The sequence below is a fragment of the Coregonus lavaretus genome (assembly GCF_964263955.1).
Source record: "Coregonus lavaretus genome assembly, contig: HAP1_SCAFFOLD_584, whole genome shotgun sequence".
NCBI classification, from domain to species: Eukaryota; Metazoa; Chordata; class Actinopteri; order Salmoniformes; family Salmonidae; genus Coregonus; species Coregonus lavaretus.
In genome coordinates, this window is record NW_028165063.1 from 117,501 (window position 1) to 135,910 (window position 18,410).

General features: G+C 46.0%; 1 protein-coding gene across 1 annotated transcript in view; it reads left to right on the forward strand.

Annotated features, from left to right (window-relative positions):
• Positions 1 to 18,410, forward strand: part of LOC311116323 (uncharacterized protein) — a gene marked incomplete at both ends in the record, with an annotated part of 123,716 nt that overhangs the window by 99,099 nt on the left and 6,207 nt on the right. The window contains 4 exons of the mRNA XM_084191417.1: positions 4,185 to 4,229; positions 5,081 to 5,224; positions 8,576 to 8,642; positions 11,122 to 11,259. Of these exons, the coding sequence (XP_084047543.1) occupies positions 4,185 to 4,229; positions 5,081 to 5,224; positions 8,576 to 8,642; positions 11,122 to 11,259 (394 nt within the window). The remainder of the gene's footprint in view (positions 1 to 4,184; positions 4,230 to 5,080; positions 5,225 to 8,575; positions 8,643 to 11,121; positions 11,260 to 18,410) is intronic.

Consider the following 18,410-nt stretch of genomic DNA (forward strand, 5'->3'; position numbering starts at 1 on the left):
GTGAATATGCATAAATAATAAACAGAGAGTAGCAGCGTAAAAGAGGGGGTGGGGTGGGGTGGGGGGAACAATGCAAATAGTCTGGGTAGCCATGATTAGCTACACACATACACACACACACACACACACACAAATTCACAAAATGTCCCTCAACAAAATGATCTACCAGCAGCATCCTTGACAGTAGTGTTGTTACCCAGCCTTTAGCCCTGGAGCTACGGCCAGTAGTGTTGTTACCCAGCCTTTAGCCCTGGAGCTACGGCCAGTAGTGTTGTTACCCAGCCTTTAGCCCTGGAGCTACGGCCAGTAGTGTTGTTACCCAGCCTTTAGCCCTGGAGCTACGGCCAGTAGTGTTGTTACCCAGCCTTTAGCCCTGGGGCTACGGCCAGTAGTGTTGTTACCCAGCCTTTAGCCCTGGAGCTACGGCCAGTAGTGTTGTTACCCAGCCTTTAGCCCTGGAGCTACGGCCAGTAGTGTTGTTACCCAGCCTTTAGCCCTGGAGCTACGGCCAGTAGTGTTGTTACCCAGCCTTTAGCCCTGGAGCTACGGCCAGTAGTGTTGTTACCCAGCCTTTAGCCCTGGGGCTACGGCCAGTAGAGTTGTTACCCAGCCTTTAGCCCTGGGGCTACGGCCAGTAGTGTTGTTACCCAGCCTTTAGCCCTGGGGCTACGGCCAGTAGTGTTGTTACCCAGCCTTTAGCCCTGGAGCTACGGCCAGTAGTGTTGTTACCCAGCCTTTAGCCCTGGAGCTACGGCCAGTAGTGTTGTTACCCAGCCTTTAGCCCTGGAGCTACGGCCAGTAGTGTTGTTACCCAGCCTTTAGCCCTGGAGCTACGGCCAGTAGTGTTGTTACCCAGCCTTTAGGCCTGGAGCTACGGCCAGTAGTGTTGTTACCCAGCCTTTAGCCCTGGAGCTACGGCCAGTAGTGTTGTTACCCAGCCTTTAGCCCTGGGGCTACGGCCAGTAGTGTTGTTACCCAGCCTTTAGCCCTGGAGCTACGGCCAGTAGTGTTGTTACCCAGCCTTTAGCCCTGGAGCTACGGCCAGTAGTGTTGTTACCCAGCCTTTAGCCCTGGAGCTACGGCCAGTAGTGTTGTTACCCAGCCTTTAGCCCTGGAGCTACGGCCAGTAGTGTTGTTACCCAGCCTTTAGCCCTGGAGCTACGGCCAGTAGTGTTGTTACCCAGCCTTTAGCCCTGGAGCTACGGCCAGTAGTGTTATTACCCAGCCTTTAGCCCTGGAGCTACGGCCAGTAGTGTTGTTACCCAGCCTTTAGCCCTGGAGCTACGGCCAGTAGTGTTGTTACCCAGCCTTTAGCCCTGGAGCTACGGCCAGTAGTGTTGTTACCCAGCCTTTAGCCCTGGAGCTACGGCCAGTAGTGTTGTTACCCAACCTTTAGCCCTGGAGCTACGGCCAGTAGTGTTAGTGTTGTTACCCAGCCTTTAGCCCTGGTGCTACGGCATCACCAGAGGTGCATTAAAACACTGACATTTGCATATTAGACCATTTAATGATAAAAACTCAAAGGTATCCTGCAGATGTTGGGTTGTGTTGACTTTTAGTCTTTGTATCCTAATTGTACAGTTAATGCTGGGAGGCAGTGATAGATAGCTGTTTGTAATAGAGGGCAGGATATTTTCATATCTAGATAAGTATTCGGATGAAACTTAATGAGTAAAAAATTTAACAACTGCCACTGTGAACTCTGCTGGAAAAAATGATTAGGTCTGTTTTGTACTCTGTCATATAACATCACTAGTTCTGTTTTGTACTCTGTCATATAACATCACTAGTTCTGTTTTGTACTCTGTCATATAACATTTTGTACTCTGTCATATAACATCACTAGTTCTGTTTTGTACTCTGTCATATAACATGGCTAGTTATGTTGCTGTTGTATCCTAATCACTCTTATAACGTTCTTTAAAGACAGGGCCGTTCAACCGGTTTTTAAAAGAGAAAAAATAGCATTCTGCTCTATTGCACTCCATAGCAAGGGTTCCAATACAGTATGATTCACCATCAATTCCATTCTAATTAGCTGAATTATAACAGTATGATTCACCATCAATTCCATTCTAATTAGCTGAATTATAACAGTATGATTCACCATCAATTCCATTCTAATTAGCTGAATTATAACAGTATGATTCACCATCAATTCCATTCTAATTAGCTGAATTATAACAGTATGATTCACCATCAATTCCATTCTAATTAGCTGAATTATAACAGTATGATTCACCATCAATTCCATTCTAATTAGCTGAATTATAACAGTATGATTCACCATCAATTCCATTCTAATTAGCTGAATTATAACAGTATGATTCACCATCAATTCCATTCTAATTAGCTGAATTATAACAGTATGATTCACCATCAATTCCATTCTAATTAGCTGAATTATAACAGTATGATTCACCATCAATTCCATTCTAATTAGCTGAATTATAACAGTATGATTCACCATCAATTCCATTCTAATTAGCTGAATTATAACAGTATGATTCACCATCAATTCCATTCTAATTAGCTGAATTATAACAGTATGATTCACCATCAATTCCATTCTAATTAGCTGAATTATAACAGTATGATTCACCATCAATTCCATTCTAATTAACTGAATTATAACAGTATGATTCACCATCAATTCCATTCTAATTAGCTGAATTATAACAGTATGATTCACCATCAATTCCATTCTAATTAGCTGAATTATAACAGTATGATTCACCATCAATTCCATTCTAATTAACTGAATTATAACAGTATGATTCACCATCAATTCCATTCTAATTAGTTGAATTGTAGATACCAACAACAGATACAGTAACAGGTTGTCTGGTCGGTAGAGAGAGAGAGCGAGGGGGGGGGGGGGGACTCTAGATGTATTTTAATGCCTTGTTGTTAGATGGTATATTGCTTGTTCGAAACCTGAATCATTCGGTGGGGCAACAGTGCCATCTAGCAGGTGAATGTTCTAGTTTTCCTCTCCCTCTACTGCAGTGCTCTGGCTTTGAGGTTTAACGCCAGGCCCAGAGAGGGAGGATGGAAGCAGGATTCAGTGGGCACGATGATAGATGTAAGCCTCCCATCAGGCGTTGGGGAATAACATAACGGAGAGAAAAAAAGAGGGAGAGAGCTGCAGATGAAGGCAGGCGAGGCGGAGGAGAGGAGGAGGAGAACAGAGTTCCACAAAGAGCTGCTGCCCGCTTGCTTTTAAAACCACATGATCGTGCCAGATTGTATTTCGCATGGCGGCAGTAATCCTTGCAGTAAATGGATACAAAGATGTTCCCAGAGGTAATACAGTCAGTGAGATGCAGAGATGGAGGGAGCGAGGGAGAGGTGGAAAGGAAGAGAGGAGGGGAGAATGGAGGAGTGTAGTTCTGAGAGAAGTGTTGCACATATAGCTAACGACAGGTGTTTCTCTCCCAGCTAGGGAGGGAGGAAGGGAGGGAGGGAGGGAGGGAGGCAAGCAGGCAGGCAGGCAGGCAGAGAGGGAGGGATGCATACATTCCACAGAGGGAAGTGGGGCTATGTGATGCAGAGAAGCCGTGACAGACAATGTGGAAGGTGAAACACAGTCCTAGGAGAGCTCCATAAATCCCCAGACACTGTGTTTTTTGATTGAGGATTGGAATGAAAGACATACTGTCAATCACTTCACCGCTGCCACCAATTGTTAAGATTATAACGGGACCCGGCAGTCTAGTTATTGTGGCAATAAACCTTTTTATGTGAATAAGCTAAGATGCAAACGTGGGCTGGGAAATAAAAAATTATAAGCAATCATTAAATGACCCTGAGTGTGGAGGATTGGTTGATGGGGGTGGTTACAGAGCTGCAGATTAGACCCACGTTGGCCTCAGTGGGTGTCTGAACAAGAGCAGTGGGCTGGGAGAGGAGAGGAGAGGAGAGGAGAGGAGAGGAGAGGAGAGGAGAGGAGAGGAGAGGAGAGGAGAGGAGAGGAGAGGAGAGGAGAGGAGAGGAGAGGAGAGGAGAGGAGAGGAGCCTCGGGGTCATCTTCATTCCAAATATCCAATTATTTAGCAGTGCGCTTTGCTCTTCTCTAGTCTGGAGGGACTTCTCTGTCTCTCTGCAATCAGCAGAGCATTTCAGAGAGAACCTGCACTCCTCTGTCATGTGTTCATACTGTGATATGTTTTATCTTCTTACAGGGAGCCACAGGTAGACCAGGAGACAGAGGATCCAAGGGAGAACGGGTCAGAACCTTTATTTTGTTTCTCTATCTGTTTTCCATAATCACAACTCGTTGTTTGTGATGGAAACATATCACACAGAACCAAACCCAACCAAAAGGTAGTGATGCACAGAAACACGTTTCCCCCCCTGGCTTCCCCCTTCTGTGCCTAAGTATTCGATAAAGGCATTTGAAATTCAATGCATTTTGAATGGCACCATTGTATTTATGAAACCCCTATTTATAAAGCCCTGTCACAGTCTTCTACAGTGTGATCTGTTCCCAAATGCTAGTAATGGAGGTTTGTAGGAGAGCTGAGATACATGGTGACAGAATTGGCCACAGTCCCTGGGGATCTGTGTCTGAGTGGGCTCAATCAGGGTAATGGCTGGATGAGGACTGACTGTGTAATGCTGAGGCGTTGGGAGCTACAATATCAGCCCAAAGCCAGACTGGCGTAATGACAATGCTCTATCATAATGCCTCCGGTACACTCTGGAGTGGGACTGACAACAACCCCCTCACCCTCTATTTAACCAGGCAAGTCAATTAAGAATATATTCTTATTTACAATGATGGCCTAGTTAAATAAAGTGTTTGTAGATCTAAATTGGAACCGGAGGGTGTACTGTAAACCATATGGTGGTAGCTCACCAGCTAGCTAGATTTAGCCATTACATAGTGCTGTATTTCTTAATCCCTGTCTTTTTTACTTTTTGAATGTACGTGTGTTGTTTTGTATTGTCAGGTATTACTGCACTGTTGGAGCTGGGAACATAAGCGTTTCACTACACCCGTGATAACATCTGCTAAATATGTGTACATGACCAATACAATTTGATTTGATTGTTCTTTACTGCTCTCCTATTGCAGGGGGACCCAGGGATTCCTGGAGCGAGGGGAGTCCAAGGGGAGAGGGGAAGGACAGGAGACCCAGGAATAGTGGGACCTATCGGGCCCCAAGGCCACCGAGGAGACCCTGGTCCCCCAGGTCCCATAGCGTCACCAAGCCCCCTGGTACGTTAGTTATATCTCCCCCAAACACACCAAGCCCCCTGGTATGTTGGTTATATCTCCCCCAAACACGCCAAGCCCTCTGGTACGTTGGTTATATCTCCCCCAAACACACCAAGCCCTCTGGTACGTTGGTTATATCTCCCCCAAACACACCAAGCCCTCTGGTACGTTGGTTATATCTCCCCCAAACACACCAAGCCCTCTGGTACGTTGGTTATATCTCCCCCAAACACGCCAAGCCCTCTGGTACGTTGGTTATATCTCCCCCAAACACACCAAGCCCTCTGGTACGTTGGTTATATCTCCCCCAAACACACCAAGCCCTCTGGTACGTTGGTTATATCTCCCCCAAACACGCCAAGCCCTCTGGTACGTTGGTTATATCTCCCCCAAACACGCCAAGCCCTCTGGTACGTTGGTTATATCTCCCCCAAACACACCAAGCCCTCTGGTACGTTGGTTATATCTCCCCCAAACACACCAAGCCCTCTGGTACGTTGGTTATATCTCCCCCAAACACACCAAGCCCTCTGGTACATTGGTTATATCTCCCCCAAACACACCAAGCCCTCTGGTACGTTGGTTATATCTCCCCCAAACACACCAAGCCCCCTGGTACGTTGGTTATATCTCCCCCAAACACGCCAAGCCCTCTGGTACGTTGGTTATATCTCCCCCAAACACACCAAGCCCTCTGGTACGTTGGTTATATCTCCCCCAAACACACCAAGCCCTCTGGTACGTTGGTTATATCTCCCCCAAACACACCAAGCCCTCTGGTACATTGGTTATATCTCCCCCAAACACACCAAGCCCTCTGGTACGTTGGTTATATCTCCCCCAAACACACCAAGCCCCCTGGTACGTTGGTTATATCTCCCCCAAACACGCCAAGCCCTCTGGTACGTTGGTTATATCTCCCCCAAACACACCAAGCCCCCTGGTACGTTGGTTATATCTCCCCCAAACACAGCAAGTTTAGCCAAACTCCCATCTTGAATTATGTTGAATAAATGTTTTATCAAGGTTGTTATGAATGCTCCTGTAATACTCATAAAGGTGTCATGACCTGTTTTATAAAGGTGTTATGATGTATTTTCTAAAGGTGTTATGACCTGTTTTCTAAAGTTGTTATGACCTATTTTATAAAGGTGTCATAACGTGTTTTATAAAGGTGTTATGACCTGATTTATAAAGGTGTTACGACCTGTTTTCTAAAGTTGTTATGACCTGTTTTATAAAGGCATCATGACGTGTTTTATAAAGGTGTTATGACCTGTTTTATAAAGGTGTCATGATGTGTTTTATGAAGGTGTTATGACCTGTTTTATAAAGGTGTTGTGAATGTCTTATGTATATCCTCTTCAGGGTACGTTTGATGAAGACCTCCCAACTCTCACAGTCCAACCGTATACCCATAGACTCACTGGAAAAGCATGCTCCACATTTTAGTGTGTGTTTCTCTATACCCGCTCATAAACTCAAAGACTACCCTTAGTCACACACCATTAAAGAATCTAAACATCCTCCTTTCTTCAGTGGTCTGAGTAATTAGCGGATATCTCTCTTTCTCTGTAAATGAATACAGTACAGCGTTGTGTGGAGCTGTGTGTGGAGCACCATGTGACACAGCAGATAACAGATAGGCACAATGAAGTCTGCTGGGTTGTTACTGCTCCTCACCTCCCACTACTGATCAGGGGGGTCGGGAGAGAGGGAAGGAGAGAGAGGGAAGGAGAGAGGGCTAGAGAAAGAGGTGAGGAGAGAGAGGGCTAGAGAAAGAGGTGAGGAGAGAGAGGGCTAGAGAGAGAGGGAAGGAGAGAGAGGGCTAGAGAGAGAGGGAAGGAGAGAAAGGGCTAGAGAGAGCGGGAAGGAGCGAGAGGCTAGAGAGAGAGGTGAAGAGAGAGGTGAGGAGAGAGAGGGCTAGAGAGAGGGAAGGAGAGAGAGGTGAGGAGAGAGGGAGAAGGAGAAGGAGAGAGAGGGAAGGAGAGAGAGGTGAGGAGAGAGGGAGAAGGAGAAGGAGAGAGAGGGAAGGAGAGAGAGGGATATGGAAAAAAGAAAAGAGAGAAATGGAGAGAGATGGAGGAAAGAAGAGAGAGGGATAGAGAGAAACGGATTGTGTGCGTCTGAGATGGAATGTGGGAGAAAGAGAGGGAGAGAGAAATAGGGATAGAGATAGAAACAGATAGAGGAATAGAGAGATGGAGAGAGCGTGGGAGTGATGAGAGCTCTGCAGAGGATCGAAAAACACCTCCATGTGTCACAGCTATTTTACACACGGCATGCAGAGGGTTACATAACACAACAGAGATTAAAGTCTTCTGAATGCCAAGAAAGCAAGGACTAAAGTATTACCCTCCTATCTCTTTTTCTCACAGAACAGAACAGAACAGTACAGTGACCCTATTAAACAGAAAAGTACTTTGGCAACTCTTCATCGGTATTCAGCTCTGCCAAAATACAAGTATCCTGTTTTTAAACCAGCCGGAATAGAACACAACAATATTTGAGTGAATAATATTGATGTTAGAAAATGGTCATGGCCCTGAATATTGTTACTTTAATACCTTTATAAAGTTGCCTGGGTTTTGTTCCATCCTTTCCTCTACCTATCAAGACACAGACAATAAGAAGAACCTTTTAGAAAATGGCCCACAGATGATCACTGTTAATTGCAACAGTATATGTGATTTAAGCTCTGATTGCAAAGGTGTTGTCCCTGTTTTTCTCCCTGGGTTTTATTCTAGTCGTTCATACTATCATGGTATTTAGTGGAGCCTCACACTCATATATCCCATTCCTTTAGCCGTACCACTTTCTGGAGTCCACCAGAAAAACAGTATTATAATGCATTTTTGAGTCTTTCCTCTGGGCAGTCAGAAGAATGTAGAACTCAGAAAGAACATTTTCACAGTTCCGATTTCCTTTCCATTCTGTTGCCAATGTTCTCTACAACATTCTGAGCGAACAGCAATCTTACTTTGAGCCTGAGATAGATGGCAGGGACAGGGAGACAGGGAGAGTGGAGTTGATTATTATTCCATGAAGCATTGCATCTCTTTATCTCTGAAGACACTGCAATTTTATACCACGTTGAATAAAACATGAACTACTGCTGTCTCGCTAATTACATTTTCTTAATCTGTTAAAGATGTTTTGGTTAAGTTTGTGTTATTCTGTTTCTGTTTCTCTCGCTCATGCCTGTCTGTCTGTCTCTCTCTCTCTCTCTCTCTCTCTCTCGCTCTCTCTCTCTCTCTCTCTCTCTCTCTCTCTCTCTCTCTCTCTCTCTCTCTCTCTCTCTCTCTCTCTCTCTCTCTCTCTCTCTCTCTCTCTCTCTCTCTCTCCTCACAGAATGATGCCAATTCCATGGAGGAAATTAAAATGTTTATCCGGAATGAAGTGTTGCGGCTGTTTGAAGGTATCAAATCAAATCAAATCAAATCAAATTTTATTGGTCACATGCGCCGAATACAACAGGTGCAGACATTACAGTGAAATGCTTACTTACAGCCCTTAACCAACAGTGCATTTATTTTAAACAAAAAAAGTAAGAATAAAACAACAACAAAAAAGTGTTGAGAAAAAAAAGAGCAGAAGTAAAAAATAAAGTGACAGTAGGGAGGCTATATATACAATAGAATAAAGTGACAGTAGGGAGGCTATATATACAGGGGGGTACCGTTGCATAGTCAATGTGCGGGGGCACCGGCTAGTTGAGGTAATATGTACATGTGGGTAGAGTTAAAGTGACTATGCATAAATACTTAACAGAGTAGCAGCAGCGTAAAAAGGATGGGGTGGGGGGGCAGTGCAAATAGTCCGGGTAGCCATGATTAGCTGTTCAGGAGTCTTATGGCTTGGGGGTAGAAGCTGTTGAGAAGTCTTTTGGACCTAGACTTGGCACTCCGGTACCGCTTGCCGTGCGGTAGCAGAGAGAACAGTCTATGACTAGGGTGACTGGAGTCTTTGACAATTTTGAGGGCCTTCCTCTGACACCGCCTGGTATAGAGGTCCTGGATGGCAGGGAGCTTTGCCCCAGTGATGTACTGGGCCGTACGCACTACCCTCTGTAGTGCCTTGCGGTCAGAGGCCAAGCAGTTGCCATACCAGGCGGTGATGCAACCAGTCAGGATGCTCTCGATGGTGCAGCTGTAGAATTTTTTGAGGATCTGAGGACCCATGCCAAATCTTTTTAGTCTCCTGAGGGGGAATAGGCTTTGTCGTGCCCTCTTCACGACTGTCTTGGTGTGTTTGGACCATGATAGTTCGTTGGTGATGTGGACACCAAGGAACTTGAAGCTCTCAACTTGTTCCACTACAGCCCCGTCGATGAGAATGGGGGCGTGCTCAGTCCTCTTTTTTTTCCTGTAGTCCACAATCATCTCCTTTGTCTTGGTCACGTTGAGGGAGAGGTTGTTGTCCTGGCACCACACGGCCAGATCTCTGACCTCCTCCCTATAGGCTGTCTCATCGTTGTCGGTGATCAGGCCTACCACTGTTGTGTCGTCGGCAAACTTAATGATGGTGTTGGAGTCGTGCCTGGCCATGCAGTCATGGGTGAACAGAGAGTACAGGAGGGGACTGAGCACGCACCCCTGAGGGGCCCCCGTGTTGAGGATCAGTGTGGCAGATGTGTTGTTACCTACCCTTACCACCTGGGGGCGGCCCGTCAGGAAGTCCAGGATCCAGTTGCAGAGGGAGGTGTTTAGTCCCAGGATCCTTAGCTTAGTGATGAGCTTTGAGGGCACTATGGTGTTGAATGCTGAGCTGTAGTCAATGAATAGCATTCTCACGTAGGTGTTCCTCTTGTCCAGGTGGGAAAGGGCAGTGTGGAGTGCGATAGAGATTGCATCATCTGTGGATCTGTTGGGGCGGTATGCAAATTGGAGTGGGTCTAGGGTTTCTGGGATTATGCTGTTGATGTGAGCCATGACCAGTCTTTCAAAGCACTTCATGGCTACAGACGTCAGTGCCACGGGTCGGTAGTCATTTAGGCAGGTTATCTTAGGGTTCTTGGGCACGGGGACTATGGTGGTCTGCTTGAAACATGTTGGTATTACAGACTCAGTCAGGGACATGTTGAAAATGTCAGTGAAGACACTTGCCAGTTGGTCAGCACATGCTCGGAGTACACGTCCTGGTAATCCGTCTGGCCCTGCGGCCTTGTGAATGTTGACCTGCTTAAAAGTCTTACTCACATCGGCTACGGAGAGCGTGATCACATAGTCGTCCGGAACAGCTGGTGCTCTCATGCATGCTTCAGTGTTGAAAACTTGTTGTCGCCCCAATTTATCCTTCAGGGGGTCCCTTTGTTTTCTCCTAGCTCTTTTAAGGATTTCAGGGTTTCTAAATCGGGGGAAAAATCTAAATTGGATGTTGTTGCCTCAGTTCTTGAGGAAGTGAAAGAGTCCCAAGTAAGAGAATAGTTCATGCTGGGTGAAGGTATTTTATTGTTCTGCCACTGTGTTGTGATATTGAATGCCAGTGTGGTATGCAAGCCTCAGTTTAGCACATACCATAACTAACTAATGAGCTACTGTATCACCTATTCTACTGTTCTTTGTGTTCTAATACAGAATGTCAATTTGAGAGCTTGGGCCTATAAGGTTCAATCAGCATTTTTGTCAAAACTGAGTTATTGACATATCATTGTTCTGTTCAATGTTCTCTACCTTTATAGTAGTCTAAATAGCCCAATTCATGTTGTTAAGTTCAAAATAATACAATATATAAATTGCTGACTATTCAAACCAATGAGGGTTCGGAACTTTAAAGCCAATTATCTCAGAATCATCTTTTTGCAGTGAAAAACTTATAGTCCCAAGCTCTTGAATTGTCTATCACTTGCAGAGAGTGTTGGTATTATTATAATACAGAATTATAATGTCACCCACCAGAGAGACTATCAAGCCACGCCATACAGAAGACTCCGGCGGCAATTTTAGCGGCGCAGGTTCGACAGGGGCCTCCTGGTCCCCCCGGCAACGACGGATCCCCAGGGCCTCCAGGGGAAGAAGGCCCCCCCGGCCCTCAAGGTAAGAACCACAGGCTGCTAAAACCACTGGAGACATAAAGTAATGCTCCTCCACACTCTGTCTCACACCAGCATAATAGATCCACATCTGAATAGAATGGAAGAAAATATGTTCTGTTGTGTTCTTTCCTATTCTACTCTATTCTACTCTATTCTACTCTATTCTATTCTACTCTGCTCTGCTCTACTCTGCTCTGCTCTACTCTACTCTACTCTACTCTGCTCTATTCTATTCTACTCTGCTCTGCTCTGCTCTGCTCTACTCTACTCTGCTCTATTCTACTCTACTCTACTCTGCTCTACTCTACTCTGCTCTATTCTACTCTACTCTGCTCTGCTCTACTCTACTCTGCTCTATTCTATTCTACTCTACTCTGCTCTGCTCTACTCTGCTCTATTCTATTCTACTCTACTCTGCTCTGCTCTAATCTACTCTACTCTGCTCTATTATATTCTGCTCTACTCTACTCTACTCTACTCTACTCTGCTCTGCTCTGCTCTGCTCTGCTCTGCTCTGCTCTGCTCTACTCTACTCTACTCTACTCTACTCTACTCTACTCTACTCTACTCTGCTCTGCTCTGCTCTGCTCTGCTCTGCTCTGCTCTGCTCTGCTCTACTCTACTCTACTCTACTCTGCTCTGCTCTGCTCTGCTCTATTCTACTGTTCTCTTTTCTTCTCTCCTCTCCTCTCATCTCCACTCCTCTCTACTCAAACCACATCTGCTATACTGTAACCTGACCTGGAGTAATATATAACAGCCTTCCAACACCCAAAGGCCCTGTAGTTCTGTGTTGTGATTGAGACAGAAGGAAGGGAACAATAGGCTGAAATAAAAAGTACTACTCTTTTAGGAAAGATGTGTTGCTGAAACAGTGAGTGAGAAGAATTGGAAAATAGATTTGCTTTCTTTCAGAGGTTGTTTATGTGGATGTCTGGGGCTTCAATGAAAGTGAATGGACACTTTTGTGTTGGATTCATAGGTATTTCTCTCCTGCTAGCCACATATATCAATACAGACCGAAGGGACAGGATGGAGAGAAGGGGGGAGGAAAGGAGGAGTGTGGTGGGTTGGTGCTCAACATAGCTGAGCAGTCTCTTTCTCTCTCTTTCTTTTTGTCTCTCTCTCTCTCGCTCTCTCTCGCTCTCTCTCTCTCGCTCTTTATAAAGACAAATGAAGAATTGGGCGGAGAATATGAGAAAGTAATATCAGTTTGGACAGAAAAGAGCACCACGATTGATACCTCACTCCCCTCCACTCCACGAAAAACAAAGCTCTGTGAAAATCTGAAAGGAAAGGAGCGAGGGAGAGAGGGTAGAGAGTGGACATCCTTTATCAAACCCTGGGCAACTCTCTGACTGCTCAGCTCACACAAACAACCTCCTACATCAATAAAAAGTAGATTTTCTACCTCTATAAGACATTGAATAGAATGACCTAGCATGCTGCGCCCACAGTGCAATCTCTTATAGTTCTTCTTCTAAGACCCATGCAGGTTCTAGTGATGAATTATACTGCTAAACATATAGGTGCTTTGTGGTTCCACAGAAATCCTTTTTGAGAGCCATATTTATGAAGAGAGTCATTGATTGAACCCTTTTTGGTTCAATATAGTACCATCTCTTCTAGCAGTGTCGTGTGTTGTATGGTGACAGGGCAAATAAAATCCCATTGATTGTGTTGGCCCTTCTGTCTTGGAGCATGGGCATCTAGCTACCTCACAGTGTGATCCATTTATCTAACTACCAGTGTTAACATTGCTACAGTATTACTGATTACAAGTAAGATAATATGCTGCTGTCAACGATTACAATGTAACTACCAAGTGAATGTATTCAACCTACTGTGTCTAGACCAATGTCGTCCCCCCCCCCCCCCCCCCCCCCCCGGGGGCACGTTTTAGTTTTTGCTCAAGCTTTGATTATTTGAATCAGCTGTGTAGTGCTAGGGCAAAAACCAAAACGTGCACCCGTTGGGGTCCCCAGGATTGAGTTTGGGAAACGCTGGTCTAGACTAATCGTATTAACTAATCGTAAATAATTCAACTGACCTTTTTTTCTATTGCTTTTATTTCCCTGTTTTATTTGATATGTTTCAATGTCCTGTTTATTTTTTAAGTGCTTCTACTCTAAATGCAGCTTCTTCTTTACTAATAAATATTTATTGGGAAAATCAAGAGGAACATTTGTGTCTCTTGGGGTAAATCGGAAAGAAATTCAACCACTTTTTAATTCTGCGGTTGTTGACTTGTGCCTCCTCTCCTCCACTCGGCTGGGGAGAGAGAGAGAGAGAGTTTGTGCTAATATTTCCTCATTATGTCTGTCATCCTCCACTGGAGAGCATCTCTCCTCTGGAATATCCAATTTAACTTCCTCTCAAATGTGCCAAAAGGAAGAGCTTATGGAGAAAAATAACCCCTCTGCTGGATTCACACTATTTTCTTGACTCATGGTTTTGATATGACTTGGGGCTATGATCTCTCAAACTGTTGACGTACATCCATAGACATAGAGCCATGGATGCAGTCTCCAAATTATGTTAATTGTGGGGGTGCGCGATTAGGGGGTTTGTAGATGTTTTTACATAACTTTGTCACTGTTTGATGTTATCATTATTGGGCCATCTTTGCCATTTATTTACATTTTTTGACCAATTACTATTTTTATTGACCTCTGTCACTGCGTTTTTAACTTTCATTGTATTTGATAAGACATTATTGGCTTTCCTCCCATACACATGTACCATATTCAAGATTGATAAATCCATCATGCTTATTTTATGTTGACATTTATTTGGCGTGTTTGCCATATTCCGATTGTGTATTATACCTTGCCATGCATCAAGGGTTTGTTCATTGTTTTGTTTTGTTTTATCTAATGTATTTGATGCACTAAGCATTTCATAGAGTGTAAAAAACACATAAAAGCTAATAAAACGAATACAGTCAGTAGCCAGTAGGTATGAATACATTGATTGTATTGTAAAGCCATGAGACAGGTATGGATGCTTAGTGAATCAGTCTACAGGACCCTTTCCAGCAGCTAGGCCAGTTTCTTAACCTCTACGGGATCGGTGTCCAGTATACGGGACGGTTGAGCTAACGTGCGCTAATGTGATTAGCAGGACTTGTAAGTAAAAGCAAACTTTCCAGGACATACAGTGAGGGAAAAAGTATTTGATCCCCTGCTGATTTTGTACGTTTGCCCACTGACAAAGACATGATCAGTCTATAATTTTAATGGTAGGTTTATTTGAAAAGTGAGAGACAGAATAACAACAAAATAATCCAGAAAAACGCATGTCAGAAATGTTATAAATTGATTAGCATTTTAATGAGGGAAATAAGTATTTGACCCCTCTGCAAAACATGACTTAGTACTTGGTGGCAAAACCCTTGTTGGCAATTACAGAGGTCAGACGTTTCTTGTAGTTGGCCACCAGGTTTGCACACATCTCAGGAGGGATTTTGTTCCACTCCTCTTTGCATATCTTCTCCAAGTCATTAAGGTTTTGAGGCTGACAGTTGGCAACTCGAACCTTCAGCTCCCTCCACAGATTTTGTATGGGATTAAGGTCTGGAGACTGGCTTGGCCACTCCAGGACCTTAATGTGCTTCTTCTTGAGCCACTCCTTTGTTGCCTTGGCCGTGTGTTTTGGGTCATTGTCATCCTGGAATACCCATCCACGACCCATTTTCAATGCCCCTGCTGAGGGAAGGAGGTTCTCACCCAAGATTTGACGGTACATGGCCCCGTCCATCGTCCCTTTGATGCGATGAAGTTGTCCTGTCCCCTTAGCAGAAAAACACCCCCAAAGCATAATGTTTCCACCACCATGTTTGACGTTGGGGATGGTGTTCTTGGGGTCATAGGCAGCATTCCTCCTCTTCCAAACACGGCGAGTTGAGTTGATGCCAAAGAGCTCGATTTTGGTCTCATCTGACCACAACACTTTCACCCAGTTCTCCTCTGAATCATTCAGATGTTCATTGGCAAACTTCAGACGGCCCTGTATATGTGCTTTCTTGAGCAGGGGGACCTTGCGGGCGCTGCAGGATTTCAGTCCTTCACGGCGTAGTGTGTTACCAATTGTTTTCTTGGTGACTATGGTCCCAGCTGCCTTGAGATCATTGACAAGATCCTCCCGTGTAGTTCTGGGCTGATTCCTCACCGTTCTCATGATCATTGCAACTCCACGAGGTGAGATCTTGCATGGAGCCCCAGGCCGAGGGAGATTGACAGTTATTTTGTGTTTCTCCATTTGCAAATAATCGCACCAACTGTTGTCACCTTCTCACCAAGCTGCTTGGCGATGGTCTTGTAGCCCATTCCAGCCTTGTGTAGGTCTACAATCTTGTCCCTGACATCCTTGGAGAGCTCTTTGGTCTTGGCCATGGTGGAGAGTTTGGAATCTGATTGATTGATTGCTTCTGTGGACAGGTGTCTTTTATACAGGTAACAAGCTGCGATTAGGAGCACTCCCTTTAAGAGTGTGCTCCTAATCTCAGCTCGTTACCTGTATAAAAGACACCTGGGAGCTTAATACTTATTTCCTTCATTAAAATGCAAATCAATTTATAACATTTTTGACATGTGTATTTCTTGATTTGTTTGTTGTTATTCTGTCTCTCACTGTTCAAATAAACCTACCATTAAAATTATAGACTGATCATTTCTTTGTCAGTGGGTGTCACGATCGTCGGTAAGAGATGAGGACCAAGGCGCAGCGTTGCAGACGAACATACTCTTTATTTATGATACACGATCAAAAACAACAAAACGATAACGTGACAGTTCACGGTCTAACACAAACCCACTAGAAACAAGATCCCACAACCACTGTGGGCAAACAGCCTGTTTAAATGTGGTTCCCAATCAGAGACAACCAGCCACAGCTGACACTCGTTGCCTCTGATTGAGAACCACACTGGCCAACATAGAAATGGAATACATAGATCTACACACCCTGGCTCAACATAACAGTGTCCCCAGAGCCAGGGCATGACAGTACCCCCCCTAAAGGCGCGGACTCCGACCGCGCCAACTAAATACCACAGGGGAGGGACCGGGTGGGCACTCCGCCTTGGCGGCGGATCCGGCTCCGGACCTGATCCCCACTCCCTCTCCAACCCCCCAAAGTACCCCTGGTCCGGTCTGGCCCCGCTGACCGGAGCTGGACTGCACACTGATGGAGCGGATTGCTCTAGCTCCGGCGTAACGCATCTGACCGGTGCCGGACCAGGCACCAGTGGAACAGGCACGGGCCGTGCCGGACTGACGATGCGCACCCCTGGCTTGGTGCGTGGAGCAGGAACGGACCGGACCGGGCTGACGATGCGCACCCCTGGCTTAGTGCGTGGAGCAGCAACGGGCCGGACCGGGCTGACGATACGCACCCCTGGCTTGGTGCGTGGAGCAGGAACGGGCTGGACCGGGCTGACGACTCGCACCCCTGGCTTGGTGCGAGTGGCAGGAACAGGCCGGACCGGGCTGGCGACGCGCACCATAGGCTTGGTGCGGGGAGCAGGAACAGGCCGGGCCGGGCTGGCGAAGCGCACCATAGGCTTGGTGCGAGGAGCAGGAACAGGCCGGGCCGAGCTGGCGACACGCACCGTAGGCTTGGTGCGAGGGGCAGGAGCAGGCCGGGCCGGGCTGGCGACGCGCACCGTAGGCTTGGTGCGAGGGGCAGGAACAGGCCGGGCTGGGCTGGCGACGCGCACCGTACACTTGGTGCGGGGAGCAGGAACAGACCGGACCGTACTGGGGACACACACCACTGGCCCTACACCAGGATCTGGAACGGGCCGGACCGGACTGGTAACACACCCCAGTACCTCTCGCCGTGCCTCTACACCTTCCATCCCCTCTTCGACCAGTGGCCCCCGTAACCTGGCGGCCTCCTCTGCCAACCCGCTGGACCGCTCTATCGCGGCCTCCTGCTGCCCCGACGTCGTGAGCCCCCCCCTAAAAAATTTCTGGGGGTCTCTCTTCCCCGTGGGCCAGGCCTCTATAGTTCTCGCCCAACTCTCGCTCTTCTGCTTCCAACTCCCGCCATTCAGCTCCTCATTTGGCTTGACCCAGTCGAAGCTCTTCCTCCACTGTTCCCAAGTCCACCCTCTCTGCTCCTCACTAGGCTTGACCCAGTCGAGGTTGCCACGGAGATCTGCTAGCGATTCCCCTGGCGATGGCTCCTGGACACGCTGCTTGGTCCAGTTTTGGTGGGATCTTCTGTCACGATCGTCGGTAAGAGATGAGGACCAAGGCGCAGCGTTGCAGACGAACATACTCTTTATTTATGATACACGATCAAAAACAACAAAACGATAACGTGACAGTTCACGGTCTAACACAAACCCACTAGAAACAAGATCCCACAACCACTGTGGGCAAACAGCCTGTTTAAATGTGGTTCCCAATCAGAGACAACCAGCCACAGCTGACACTCGTTGCCTCTGATTGAGAACCACACTGGCCAACATAGAAATGGAATACATAGATCTACACACCCTGGCTCAACATAACAGTGTCCCCAGAGCCAGGGCGTGACAGTGGGCAAACGTACAACATCAGCAGGGGATCAAATACTTTTTTCCCTCACTGTAGACATGTCTTATATGGGCAGAAAGCTTAAATTATTGTTAATTTAACTGCACTGTCCAATTTACAGTAGCTATTACAGTGAAAAAATACCATGCTATTGTTTGAGGAGAGTGCACAACAACAAAAAACGTATCATGGCAACTGGTTTGATACATTCACCTCTGAAGGTAAATAATGTACTTACATTCAGTAATCTTGCTCTGATTTGTCATTCTAAGGGTCCCAGAGATAAAATGTAGCATAGTTTGGTTTGCTAAAATACATTTTTATATTCAAATGTAGGAACTGGGTTCTACAGTTTGAACCCCTGCTGTCTCTGGCTCCACACCCACCCCGCCCGGCCATCTAGATGTGTGAGAGTTAGTGTATAAACTAATGATCCATCATATATGACATTCTTGGGAGTGTGTAAACTTAGATTTTGTATTACCATATCATTTTTGTATGTTCTCTATAGTTATGTACTTGAAAATGTATCAATTGACCAATTCGGCACATTTGGGCAGACTTGATACACAATAGTCCAGTATTGCAACGCTTCACTGGATCAATC